Source organism: Passer montanus, unplaced genomic scaffold (genome assembly GCF_014805655.1).
Source record: "Passer montanus isolate IOZ18808 unplaced genomic scaffold, ASM1480565v1 scaffold18, whole genome shotgun sequence".
Classification (NCBI taxonomy): Eukaryota; Metazoa; Chordata; class Aves; order Passeriformes; family Passeridae; genus Passer; species Passer montanus.
Window position 1 is genome coordinate 11,344,856 of NW_024365381.1, and position 14,738 is coordinate 11,359,593.

The 14,738-nt window shown below is 40.5% G+C and overlaps 1 protein-coding gene across 3 annotated transcripts in view; it reads right to left on the reverse strand.

Annotated features, from left to right (window-relative positions):
- The window catches only part of LOC120500252 (cytosolic phospholipase A2 beta-like), a 53,325-nt gene that overhangs the window by 31,782 nt on the left and 6,805 nt on the right, over positions 1 to 14,738 (reverse strand). For 2 of the 3 annotated variants that reach the window (XM_039704851.1, XM_039704850.1), the window contains exon 3: positions 13,456 to 13,621. The exons of the other annotated variant lie outside the window; for it this stretch is intronic. Coding sequence is in view for 1 of the 2 variants with exons in the window: in XM_039704850.1 (XP_039560784.1) it covers positions 13,456 to 13,466 (11 nt within the window). In the remaining variant the exon portion in view is untranslated. The remainder of the gene's footprint in view (positions 1 to 13,455; positions 13,622 to 14,738) is intronic. 3 annotated transcript variants of the gene reach the window in all.

Genomic DNA, 14,738 nt, shown 5'->3' on the forward strand with positions numbered 1-14,738 from the left:
AAATTGACATTTTGCAGACTCTGCTCTGGAAAGCAGCACCATGCTCACCACCAGTGAGGACTAGATGCAATAGGTTGAAATCTTTGAACTACTAAGAAGAAAGATATCTGAAATAAAGGTCTGGTATATCAAAGAGCAGTTACAAAGCTCAGGGAAAAATCAACCAAAACTCATTTGAAAGCAATGTGGAGTTCAGAGCAATTAACTGTGCAAGCCTGCAGGACTCCTGCAGTAGCACTGTTTTAACAGCCTCACTTGAGCATTTTCATAGGACCAGTTAAGACTGCAGTGCTCACACTTCCTGCTTCCATGGATCTGTAACATCCCATTTCCCCATTTCCAGAGATAAGGAAAAAAAGGCAGAGAATAAAGGAAAAATCTCTTATTCAGAGAGGAGTCTTGGTTTTCCACTTTTGTACTGCTGTTGCAGCTTTGATCAGACAGTCTGCTGCTATAGTGAACTGAGAGACCAAAGTAGTACATTGACAAATTTACCTCCCAAAAAGAAGGCAAGTGGAAAACCAGCCAGAGAACAATGAACTCCACTCAAAGAGTGGTATGTCTGCCTGGAAACAGAGCAACACATTAAAAACAGAACAGTTGTTTTAATGCAGGGAGACCCATGTCTTAATGGAACAGGAAAGAAGAAAAAAAAGCTCCCAGAATGCTTTCAAATAAAGGTGGAAAAGTTATTTTGGAGAGCTATGAAACTAATTTTTCCAATAACCCCTCCAAGAACTTAATGTTTCCAGCAAATGAGCATGGCCAAAATACAAAAAATGTTTTGTGTTTCTTGTCAAAAAGCATGCTGACAATTACTACATCCATTTCCTCCTGGACATCAGGGAGATGGGCTATGTGACATCAGGGCTTGCTGCAGACATTAAAAATGTACAGCACGTGGAAATCAAGACAAAGTCAACTGCATAAGGAAGGAACAACAAAACTAAAAGGTTAAACCTGAACCAAAAAGGGCACAGCAGAATATGTCAGTGAACCAGGCAACAACCTCAAGATGGTACAGAAAGTCCTGCTCCTCCCCTTTTTAGAGGGAAGACATAGTCATGCCAGGCTTATACTAGTGGAGTTAGACTCGGAAAACAGGATACTGTGCCTGCAGCATCAGATTGTAAAAGACAGTTCAGGAGATAACGAGAAGAGCTATTCTAGAAAGATTTTACTTGTTAATTAAGACAGTCTCATTCCACATTTGTGACTGAATCTTACTTCTTTTCCAAACTACTATTAAGAAAGTACTTGGAAATAAGCTGGGGTGGGGGAAGAGATAAAAAGACATACCAAATTACACTGAGGTTAGATTGGTTCATACACTACCTGTTGGCATTTGGGCAATGCACACAAGAGACTGTGAAACAAAATCAGAATGGAAGGAATGCAAGCCCATGCTGCAAGCTCAGCATGAAAGAAATTAAAGTCAATTAATGTAGCGTTCAGCTACGTGCAATTTACCCAGTGGGCTGCTCACTAACTGCCCCTTGCAGGAAGCTACTGAGCTGCCAAAAACCAAGCAGCAGAGGGGAGCAACTCCAAAGGATTGTGAACTGGACTATCCCACTGGTGGTATAAACTGAAAAGCTAACAGAGACAGAACCTACAAAACATACAGAAGTCTAATTTACTGAAGATGATTATTTGCCCCAGCAATGGCACTGCAAAATTTCAAACACAGCTTTGGTATACAAAAACTGTCCTCACTAAGGCACCGTCTTCAGAGTCCTCCCACCCTTGGTCCCAGCAGCTTCATGAGGAAGGATGGCAGTTACCAAAGCACACTCCTATAAATATAAACCTCTCGTGACTTTGTTTCAGAAAAGTTTTTCATTCATTCCATAAAAACTTCTAAATAGAGATAAATGATGGCTCTTTCTAGGCCTAGATGCAGCCACACCACTGAGGAGATGTATTGTTTTGCCAGACAGAGACAATGGGAGATTACTGTCACTTGTTTTTTTGCCTCATAAGTCAGTCTGTAGTTTGTTTAGCTCAGTGTCTAGGTTAGAAAAAATTATAGTTACCTAAGAAAATAAATGTGTATAGTCAAATTCAAACAACATTTTTCAAATGTTCTCACAAATTGAGGAAAAAAAGTATTTTTTTCCCTAGCTCATCCCCAAAATATTTTTCCATACTTGTTTTCTTTAGCCACTGTAAAAAATTAATCCAAACAAAACTAAAAACTTTATTAAAATATATATCTCAATTTTTCAATTCAAAATTAGCATGTGAAACTAGGAGCTATAAAGCAAGCTTCAGAAATGCCACATTTAGGACATGTAACATTTAACTTTGAAATAAAAGCTTTATAATTTTTCATTGTTTCCCCCTTGCCCCATTCTGAGCAAACAACATAGCCATTCTGAAATTATTTTAGATCTTTGAATACTTTCCAAACAACCATTTTCAGTACCTGATGTTAATTAGAACAAAACTACAGGTTGTCTGTCTGAGCAGCAATCATTTGTAAATGAACTGTCCTTCTGGCTATCAAGATCCAGCCCTGTTTCAGAAAAGTAAAAGGTGTTATATCCTCTTACCTATCTCCTGAACCACTGTTATCTTAAACAAAGACTTCATACAGTAAATCCAGTATCACTGGCTCTTTTTCCTGGCCAGAGTAAGGGAGCTACTAATTTCCTTAGGTGCTTTGCAGGTGTGGTTGTAAATATGGCAAGATAGTGATCTTTGCAGCTTCACCATGGGAGGAAGCTGCTTATTACTTACCTGGGGTATCTGAGGACTGCAGTGTTACCTTTCCAAGACGCGTCAATGTAAAGCCACACATTGAAACCTACCGTGTTTATGTTTAGAAATTGATCTTTTATTTTAAACCAAGTGATTGCAGAGCATCTAATTGAAATAATAGTTGACTAAGACATTTCAATGTCATTCCACTCAAGCCAGTTTCTGAAACCTTTATCTTTAGATCTTATTCAAATAGTCTGACACTGATGTCAGTATAAAATTGCTTGTGCAAAGACCTCAGAAGAGTTAGGTAAGTATTACACTTCACCACTTGGCTGACAGGAACACTTGACTTATGGTTATGGTATTCAGCTTCAAATTATCACGAGAAGGGTTTCCTTCAAGAGGTAGGGTTGCCACCTTCCTCTTACATTTATTTAATGGTCACTTTTTTAGAATTAAGAGAGTAACTCTTGCTTTCTGTTATTGCTTTTCAGTCTCTATGACTACATATTCTTTGGGGCAGGATCTACTAAGGACATGTTTGCTACTGAAAGGTTATTATACTGGGCAAGAGTAATTAAAACATAAAGGTTGCAGTGATTGTATGACACATACAGCAGCATTTCCTTTCTGTTTCTGTCCAATTCTCTTTCAACTCTGTATGTGGGTTTTTTTCAGGGTCCAACTTCACCTGAGCACAACCCTTAGATGCTGGCTGAGAAAGAAATAAAATATATACAATAATTTATTTCAAATAATGTGGAAGTCATTAAGGGTTCAACTTATGCATTCCTGCCAGTAACTTATTGTCTAAGAAGCCCTTCAAAAACAGCAAGACTAAAATAGTAGCAGGCATCCTTACTGTGCTATTCTGTAGGTTGGTATTGCCAGTGGGTAGGCTTGTTAACTAAAGCTACCATCAGCCAACTAGCCAAAGCTAGTCCTGGCCTAGGTAATCTGGAAGATTTTAGTGAAGTGCAAATGTAAGAAAACCACTGAATTGAGCATAGAGGCAAGACAAAGAAATATGGAAACAGTCAATTCAGGGAGAACTGAATGTGTTCAAGTACGTCACCAGTAGCTCTGGAAATACCTGCAAGGTGTGCCTTTATAGCAGGCACACTGATCACTAAAAACAAGTGAATGCTGACACAGAGTCCTTGATAAATATCCGAAAATGCTCAAGGCTTAAAAATACCTAACAACAAAGTTTCATGTCGCAGCAGGAAATGTAAGAGCTAGCTGGTGCTAGAACAGGAGTTTTTGCTCCAGTCAACTCCCAGGCTTAGAAAGCCCTGCTCCTACTTCACACTACTGGCTCTGGATCTCCTCTGGCAAAATGCTGAGCTCGTTTGAGGGGCTGAAGCAACAGAAAACTACTCTTCTCCTTTTGCTGAGGAATTTCCAGGGCTGCCCTTCCGTAGTGGCATGCAGCCATTACCTCAGCCTGAGCCCAGCAGAGGGAATCTGACCCTGCTGACAAGCAGCGTTGTCCGTAAGAGCTGTCTAAAGCATCAGTACTCCAAGGGAAATGAGGATCAGAGGTGGAAAACACATTAGACAATTCAGTGCACACTCCTGCAAGTGGATCATTACCCTCCACTGATCACACTACCAGAAAGTCACAGGGCTTTTCACCACCTCTTTGTAGGTTGTGTAGGTCTTCTAGGTTTACTGAAAGACCACCAATTTGGAAAACTGAATTTTTTCATTTCTTCACTTACATCCCTTTTTTAAACACAAAAACTCTAGACATCGACCAAGCTATATGAACAATTCAAAATAAAATAACCAGAGTTTGACTTAGTCATTGGAGTTATTATGAGCCTTGCAAGCTTATTTACAGCAATTAAGAGCCCTGTGACTCACTTCTGGTGAATTATAACTTCTCACAGCAGAAGACAACTTCAGGGGTTCTACGGAGGATTTGAACACAAAAGTTCCTTCTGCACTGATGCTTAACCCTGTAGAAAATATTTCTGATGAGAAAAATTTCTTGCTGAGGTGTGTTTCTCTTCTTCCACTCAACTTGTACTATTTCTGTGACAAAAAGAAGTCAAAATGTTCCTAATACAGCAACTGGGAATTGCCTTGCTGAAAGCACTCTCATCTTAATTCCAGTGGTATGAAAGCAGCTTTCTGCCACCTGCTCCCCTTAAGCCAGCAAAGAAGGCAGACAAGTGTGAGCCTGGCACTTGAAACACAGTGAGCATCTCAGCAGGTCTCAGGAAAGCTGCTCTAACCTGTGCCATGGCAGAGTCATCCACAGAGCCTGATATTATCTCTGAATGTCTCTGTGTATGCATATTAGGTCAGGGTTAATTCCTCTGTTTCAGCAGCACACAAAACATGACACTTGCATAACACTGCAATTTTAAATACTTTTGGTCTAGTAGAAAAAATATTTTTACAGGCACAAATCTTATTTAAACTCTTAATTTATATAATACCTTGGGAATTCTGAAACTCTGAAGATTTTTACAAAGTGCTTCTTGAAACCTGAGAACCTAGAATAGAAAATCATACCAAAGCCAAGAGAAATGTATAGCCTTCAGCATCTCAAGGAACTAGAGTGTTTTTAACTGTAGGCCTCCCACATTCATGGTCTATGTGGCAGGTAAGGCATGACATGGCCAACAATAGAAAAAAAATTTTGTGTAGGCCATGAAAAGCATTGAGTCTGTTCAGAGCAGATCAATAAATTAAGGTACCTGCACTGCCTCATGTGGCAGAGGATTCCAGACCTATGTGCCAAAGGCCCAAAATTAGATCTCCTGGCCCTAGCCAGGAAGAGTCTGAGCTGGGGGAGATGCATTCATTCAGAGACTCTAGCTTCCAGGGGCAGAGATCTGATGCAAGACAAGATTTCAGATGATCACCTCTCCCATAAACAGCTCCAGGAAGCTCACCCACAGCCTGCCAACGCAGCAGAGCACAAACCACTGCTGGTGCCCTCCCTGCAACACACACAATTTGTACTCTGCAACCCTTCCCCACGCAATAGACACATTGCAAAGTGGCAGAGACCCTTGCTTTGTATGATTCAAATCCACTAATTGTTGGTCTTCCCTCCTGTGTAGTTACACACATACTGAATGCGTTTGTCAGCCAAGTAGTAGCAACCAAACTGTGAACCACAAAAAGGTAAAATGTCCTGCACCAGTGCTGGGAACTGGAATGTTCATCCCACAGAGGAAATCATGTTGGCACACCTCCCTAAAAAGATTTCACTCCCATATATAAGAAAGATTATGAAACCTTTCTGGGTTGATGCATCAGCTGACGTGCCAGGACCCTGCCTACACAGCTGTTTTGGCTCAGCAGCCCCCTGGGCACGCTGGGAGCTTCACAGCTAAGAGATCTAGGAAGCTGGAAGCAAAGGAATTGACCAATAGCCTAAGAACATCTAATGGGCATCTTGTTCACCTGCTGACCAGCCCAGGGGGTAGCCCCTGGTGAGTGGGAGAAGCCAGCAGTGTCCTGTCATCTCAGAATGATGGGTAGCCAGAGGAACAGGCCAGGTGGGTCACCAAGGCATATGAAAGCAGGACAGCTTTCCAAGCAGGTTTTCATGAAGCAGGAGAACCAGCCAGCCCAGCAATACAGAACCCAATCAACATTTTTAAACAGAGAAGTGTTGCATCAGAAAACATATGATCGGCTCTGTTCATCAGACACCGCTTCCTCACGGACACTACATCTGGGAATGGCAAGGACCTGACTGTTGATAACACTGCATATTTCCTCCTCCTCCTCCTCAGGCCTGATACACAAACAGCTGACAGTGGGAACAGATATGTGGAGCATGGAATGCCTTGTGCAACAAGTTGCTTACAGTAAAAAGAGGAGAGAGGAAATAAGATTTAAAATGGTAATGTACCCCCTGCTCTTTGACCCTGTCATAAATCCTTTGTACATCTTAGGCAAGTTGGTGAGAAATTTGTTGTGACATTGAAGTAGCAACAGCCAGTTCACCTGAGATCACAGAAACTGTTGCAAGTCACAGGAAAGACAAAAAATATTGTAAGGAAAAAAAAATTATTCTGTTGTTGTAGAATACACCTCCCATTTATGAACATAAACATTGTATACCGAGAAATTGAGTGTATTCCCCATCAAGTGTCTATATTTTGGAAGGCATCAGTTTACTCAAGGTCCAGAGAGCACCAAAAGGTCCAATAGTCATGGCACAGATCAGAAATGTGTCCCACCCTCTGAATTAATACTTTAAAGTGCCTCTTGTTCCACATTGTTTAACCTTATGTGGCTCTGAATCAAATTAAATGAATGGTTGCATTACATTATTACAGATGCAGCTAAATGCTCATCACTTGTCCCAAGCAAAACATTCTTCAGCTCTGGGGGGAATAACCTGAGAGTCAAAAAGTTAATTAATAGTTTCACATGGCACCAGGGACAGTCTGTAAGAAGCAGTGAGCAGGGCAGCTTAATTTTCATTCAATATACTCATGTACTAGGAAGTCTATATTAAAAACTCCAACAGAAGATACTATGATCTCCATTGCAAAACCAAGAAATTAAGATACTGTAAAGCAATTTGATGCCTTCCTAAATAGGAGTAGATCTTAACAGCTATTAACAGCCCCTTTCATCCCCAACATTTGAAAGAAGAGCTGTACAGGTGAATCCATGCAAATCCATTTCAGACTCTCATTGTAGATATATCTATTTGATATCTTAATTCCAGTTCTGGTCATGATCATTTGAGCTCCACTTCCTTCCTTCTGATATGTGCAGTCATCGCCATTATGTGGTCTGTCTGTGTCAGGACAGGGTTTAATGAAAAACATTCTAACAACAGAGCATCTTGGGGTTTTTATTGCTAGCTGTGTAGAGCTCAGCAGAAGTAAAACCCTCATCCCCTACACTCTGTCTCCTGTCCCTCACCACTCCAGATTACTGAGGGAGCTAGTCAAAATTCAGCCAGTCAAAAAACAACCCACAGTAAAATGCTGAAAATTCAAAGCCATGTCTTTGCTGTTGGAAAAGATGTGCAAAAAGAGTAGGAGACATCTTCCTCATCTGCAGCTACTGGTAATTCACTAGTAGGTCTTGTGCTTAGACAATTCCAGCTTTTCTGCTATCCATTTAGGAGTTAACATATGCATTTAAAAAGCCAAAAGCTTTGATCTTCTCAGACACTTGCACACATTCCTCTCAGGAACAGTCTAATTGATATTAATAGGATAATTCACAGGTAAAGTGCTACCTCAGGTGCACCAGTGCTTAATGAACTGGAGCACAACCAACCAGACAATGGAATATGCACAAAACATCAGCCCGTTTCCCCCTCTCTGCTCCCTGTGAAAACCAAATGTATCACATTTTTTCATAGTTTTAATTGTTGTTAAACTCCTGTTCCTCCTATTTTTACATACGTGTTGGTGTTTGTGTTGGTGTTCATGCATTCTATTTAGACTACAGATCTTTTTCAGAGCAAGGTCTTTCAGAGCTTTTCTGAAAACTTCTATCACTTTTAACAAATCACTTCTCTTGATTTCACAGTAACACAGTGCCACAAATGTCAATAAATTCTATTTCTGATCTTGAAACCTGTGTTAAAGCTAAACTATGTATCTTCCCTCCTACACCTTCCTTCACATGGTGACCCCTGACTTTTCTCAGCCTCCACACCACATTCCCCCCCATGTGATACCTAAATTTAAATTAAAACTGGATTATTCTCTTTTATGTGTAGCTCAATCAAACATGAGAAACTTGATTCAGGCATTACTGGGAAAAATGCATACATTGGGTAGGTCCAACTAAATAGTCATAGATGGCTTTTGTTTTCAAAATCTCTTTTTCTTCCATATTCAATATTTTCCTTATATATCAAGCATATTTTAGAAACCTGTAGTTGACCTATACCCACAGACAGTGATGGGCTCTGTGCTTCATAAAAAGCTTCAGATGAAGACACAAGCTGCTCCTTATTTCAAGAAGACTTGCTTTTTAATCTAACAGTGTTAGAAACTAACACTGAAATGCCCTTGGCACTGATATTCAGTGCACCTCTTCCAAAAAATATGGAGTACTAGAGCTTCCCAGCTAATACCTTGCACAAGACAACACATAAATGTTTCCTCAGAAGGAGCCTTGGTTCCAGGGCCTAAGGTTCATAAAACCACAAGGGAAGGAAACACCCATCCTTCCCCTGTTTCACAGCTTTCTTCCCTGAGCAAACATTTTGAAGGCAGTTCCTGGAGACAAACCTTGAAGGATTTCCTCAGCCAGTTTCCATTTCTTATTGGTATTCCTATAGCAGAGGCACCAAGCCCTCATTTGCATCTCATCTGTGTCAGAGGGTTTCAGTCTTTCCTGTTTATAGTTTATATACCATCATGGCAGCAGTGCCATTAGGATAATTATAGTTGTGTTAGGACTCCCCTGCACACTACCAGGAGACGCTTTGTGTCTTAGATAATGAGGTCAGCAATTTCCAAGATCGGCAGAACAAGGACAAATTGTTTTGGCAATATGCCCAACTTACTCCCAAGCTTGACCTACCACCTTCCCCTACAGGAGACCCCATCTGCTCTTCTGCATTACTGTGTATACCTTCTGCTTTAGGCTCTTCCTCCAGGATGAATCATACCATGTTTTATCCTCTTCAGAAGCTCCCATACTGAAGGCCACACCAGCACAGAGGCCAATGGAAAATTCTTCCAGTTAAGATAATAACAGAAGCAAGGGTGAGGGGGAAATAGAAGAAATCATGGGCCAAAATCATATCTGAGTAAGTTTTTCTAAACAATCATCAGTGGAAACTACTTCTAAGCTGGTTTTGCATTGCAAGTAGCAAGAGGAAACACAAAATAATCTGCTACTCACAAATGTACACACAAATGGACTCACAGTCTTCCAAACCCTTCCATTGCACTGCTGCTGCCTCTGCAAAGAACAGGACATCTCAACTCCACTGTAGCTTGTGAGATCTGACAGTCCAGGTTTTATTTAGCATTTAATCTCAGGTCACATTCAAGGCCAGCCTAACACAGCTAATTCCTCAATTCATACCATTGCACTGAAATTCATACTGAGGCGCCTGAATTTTCAGATCACCATGCTTTGTAGACCTAGTAATTCTAAACATGACTTGACTGTGCACTTAAATTGAAGATATGGTCCTCAAAATAGACATATTACAAGTGAATTCCTGGTCCAAACAGAATTGACAGCGAAACTATCACTAAGAAACACACATCTTAAACCAGCGCTATCGCTTTCAGCAGCTCTGCAGAAAGTAAGCTCCATACAAAGCAGAGCAGCTGGCTTAGGGAAAGCATTGCAGCTACCTAATGTGCTAACCAGCAAAACAAAGCACCACGCACCCTCCGTGGGTGTTAAGCCATTGCCAGACATGTATGCTTCCTATAAAACAATCATCCAACCCACATGGATGCACATGGGCCTGCTACCCCAGGCTCACTTACCACTCACAGAAGAAACAGTGCACCCCAATACTCAGCACTGCATGAGATTTTGCAGCCTTTTGACACACCCTGAGCCAGATATCATCTCCTTGGCTAAGGCTTGTACTGTATCTGTACACAACTGTTGCTCTCACTGTTGCTATAGCTGTACATTATGAAACTCCTTAAATGCGCAATACATCAGTTTTTGGCACAGCTCTCTTGAGCAGGTGTGTTGTGCAATGCATTCTTCAGAGCTAGCAGGGATTAAACAGCATTTTGTGAGTCCCAGGAGATGCAGTTTATATCGCTCTGAGCACCTTAAGGCCAAGTTTGCTCTATTCAGCAGAGACAAAGGCTGTTGCAAATTCAGCTACACAAAGACAGAAGGAGAAAAAAAGAACTATGACTGAAATTTAGGACGAGTTCAGCACAAACAAATTTTTAAATTTCCAACTTGCAACAACTTAAGATAAAGCTTTCTATACAAGCATGTTCCAAAATGCAGACATTTGGAGAAAAAGTGCTTCTGGGCTAAAATTTTTCTGACTTATTCCAGAGAAGGTGAAATGGATGTTTTGTGTAAAGTATCTTCCTAAAACTCTCCTACTGTGAAGCTTTTGTGACCTTGTCACTTTTGCTGAAGTGTCTCCTTAGATAACACCACATGATTGGGATAGTTTGAAAACTTGGAATTGCTAGGCTTTATTGCTAGAGGGTTTGGTGTCTTCAAACACAGTGACACCATGTGGCCAATCGCTCAGGATGGAAACAGCGCTGATGAAAGGGCAGGGTACCATTTTCTCATTTTTCTTTGGCTTTATTGAATTTGTCTTAGGCATTCCTGAAACTACATTAACTCCTGAGAGCAAACTATGTTAGAATCTTCATCTGGACAGGTAAACAAAGCCAAAGCCAATGACCAGTTTGGATTTCAACATATGTTCCCAAGTCTCAAGTTTGTAAAATTGTCCAGTAAAAACTACCTGTAAATTCAGCAAGTAAACACCCATAAAAATAGTTTGCACATATGTCAAAACACCATATTCACTTGGCAGATTCAAGCAACTATGATTCAACATTCTCAAAAAAGTGCATCTGAAAGTTGCACTTAAATATCTATGGTTTAATTCTGCAGTAGTATCACAAAAACTTGCAATTAATTTAGAAATTGGAGATATATTTGGCTTGCTCTCATGGCTTGTTTTTCTTGCAAATAGATGCAGTTATCCCCACTTATTTTTACAGATATTTCTGCACCGAGTATTTAAAGTCGCAAGTGGGAATATTGCTGCTAGGAATGCTCTCAGTAGGTTTGTTCTCACTCTGCATTATATAACATGGTGACTGATGTGATGAATCATCTCTCCCTAACACATCTCTCCCTTTTTTCCAAATGCGGTGCTGCACATTGGAAAGGCTCAGCTCATGACAAATGGTAAGAATGGGCAGATCTCTTTGAGAGACAGACACACACACACACAGGCAGGCAAATGGGCAGATGAAAACCAAATACAGAATACCCCTCAAACAGAAAGAGACAAATATATTAATTAGCTCTTCACAGGGAACATAATCACTGAGTAGTACTAATGCTCATTAAGAAATGTGTATTTTGAGGCAGTGTTCAGAACACCTTGCTCTCAAAGGCAGAGAAGAAGTGAAAATACAACAGTATGACTCCCAGTTGCACAGGCTTTGCAAAGTCATTGTGCCATCAATGCTGCCTTTTTTGCTGCTTAGTTAGATAACATGCTGGTGTCATTTTTTCCATTCCATATTGAACTCCTGGTGAGCAGTTTATGTCAATACTATCACAGTGCATCTGAATGTAAATGAAATAGGTTTGTTTGAAAGGTGATCTAAAAGGACTTTCACATACATATATAATAGTTTCACCCATATACATAGCAGTTAGAACCTAGGAAGCACCAGCTAGTCAGATACAGGACTTTCTGACTGTTCAAAACAGGAATTTTAGTTGAGGAAGATTACCGACCTGACCCTTCAAATTTTGCCATGCTGACTGGTGAGATTATGCTGCCATCTTGTGACCTGTAAATTTTACTCAGCTGCAGGTGACAGACTTTTTTCCCTAGACTGGGAGGACAGTGCACATGACCTCCCTGGTACAGAGGTGCAGTAATGATGCTTTATATTCAGACCAACATTGTCTCTGCTAAGCTTTCTTATCTGTCTCTCATGGGCTGCACCCTTCAATGCCAACATGGTTGCTAAAGGAAGTGCTGTGCATGGACAGGCCAGAGTAGAGGTGACCCTGCAAAGGAGATGAAGCCCACAGTTTAAAGGACAAGAGGTTTGTAAAAACTCTAAAGAACTAAAGAACGTCCCCCTGCTGCCAAGAAAATCATATGTGCTGGAAAGCAAAACACACACATAGCCAGCAGTAGAAAATTACAGTATACACTGAAAAAAATATTAAAAAGACATATTCTTTACAGCTGGGAAGCATTATTATAAATTATTACATAGTTTTGTATATTGAGAATAAAATTTTCCTCTCCATCTTCTCAAGTGTAAAGTTTGTATATTTATGGCAACATTCTTCTTGCTTGAAAAAAAATGGTGTTACGATTCACTGTATTCTGAATCTAAACAGACTTGTTCCATCTGGTCACATTAAATAAAATAGCTGTATGTCAAATATACTGCTCCCTGAACAATACAAGCTTCAGCTGTGCAATGACTGCTTATCCAGCATTTTGAAATACCTGGAAAAAGGTTAGTGTGGCTGCAATCACACTGAAAAGCAAGCTGGGATCCCCCCTCCTAGTAATGCCCTGTTCTTTCCTTATACCCCAAACACATGCACTTCCAGCAGTGTGTACTCCCACAGCACTTTTGCACTGAAGACACAGAATCAAGCCTTGAAGTGCTGGCAATACGAAATGCATGGCAAGGCAGGAGCAGGCACATACCAGGAACAAGCAGGTTTGAGGGCCCTGAGCCAACAAGGCAGCTGCTCTGAGCTCAGACACATTGTTTGGGAGAGCCCACAGACAGCCTGCACAGCTAAAAGTTCCCTCAACTGGAGACAAACCATCAGTCTTTCCTCTCTACCAAAGCCTCAACCACCATTACACATCCAAATCATATTTCCTTTCAAATCCTTGCTTGCCAAAGGAAACCAAAGCATCCTGCACTCAGTTTCTGATCAGAGTTTCCAGGATATACTGTATTTTCTTCAGGATATGGCATAGCAGAATAAGAGCTCCCAACTAGCCACTGAATGTTATGCTTACCCATACATACCTAGAATATGGAAAGAGGAAAAATTAATCTCTATACTCACCCAGCATCCATTTCTTTGATCACTTTGGCACCAATCTAATATTCACAGATGTGTAAAATCTCACTGATGACAATCTCAGGTCCTTCAGGATATGTGTCATTTTTTTCTCATAGTAATCTCATGGTCAAAAATCTTGGAGACAAGGTTCAGGACTCCACCTAGTGAGCTAAAACAAGAAGTCTTTAGAGCAGACAGATATTGCTAAAGAGACTCTTCCTTTCCTCTGACAGGGGTAGAAGACCTGCTAAAGACAGCAGAAGGTTTTCTGTTGTCAGAAAACCTTTATGAATCCAGACTATGTTCAGAGATTGCTGGTGTTTTTAGTACTATGGAAGGAAGTCAAGGATATATTGGAAATCTGTAGCTGGCAAGGATATACCCTTTTTCTCTTGCAAACTTAATCCACATACAAAAATGTACAGCCATGTATTAATGAAAGAAGTAATGTTTCCCTATGGAAATCCTTGTCTTATCAGCATTTGCATCTCCCTGTTCTTAAAGCCCAATTCCAGACATACGAGATATTTTATTTTTAGATGGAATCCACCTCTGCAACAAGAGTCTGCCATTTCTTCCTCATTTCACAATGAGGGCTTAAGAGTTACCAGAAGCATTGAGCAAACCCTTCTGCCCTGAAGCAAATACAATCTTTAAATCTTTCTTATATATAATCTCCTCTCTGTTGCAGTAATATATCAGGCTCTTCCTCTTCTGATACAGTCTGCTCCCAGAATGGATTCAGGTTGCAGCAGCAGTCCAAATAGTCAGTGGATTAACAGAGGACTTAAATCCATATCAGTGCTAAGTAAAGCATGTTGCAGTTTGAAAGGCTACTAATCAGACAAAAGCTTGAGATCTGGTAATTAATTAATTTCCTCTCAACATACCTCATCACCTGTATTACAAGAGATACAGAACTCATTTTGCAAAGTTTGTTGAGAATAAGAACTCAACATAAGGCTGGAATTCTTCTAAAGAGAGACAAGAGGGAAGAAAGAAAAGCAGAATTCAGAAAACCTAATGGAGGAAAACAAACTAAAATAGGTGGAGAATAAAACAAAATATTAGGAAGCGATAACCTACAGAAGCCCAGACTGCTTGTAGCCTGCGGACAACTGCAGAAGAGAATTTTGATTTGGTTTGTGGCTCTTGCCTGAAAGTGGAAGTAGGCACCTGCTGTGCCTGCTGTTTCTATGATACTGGCAGAATACAGAGCTGAGAGTGCTGCAGAATTGCCAGCCAAGCAAACAGCATCATGACATCTAAGCTCATCAAAGTATCCC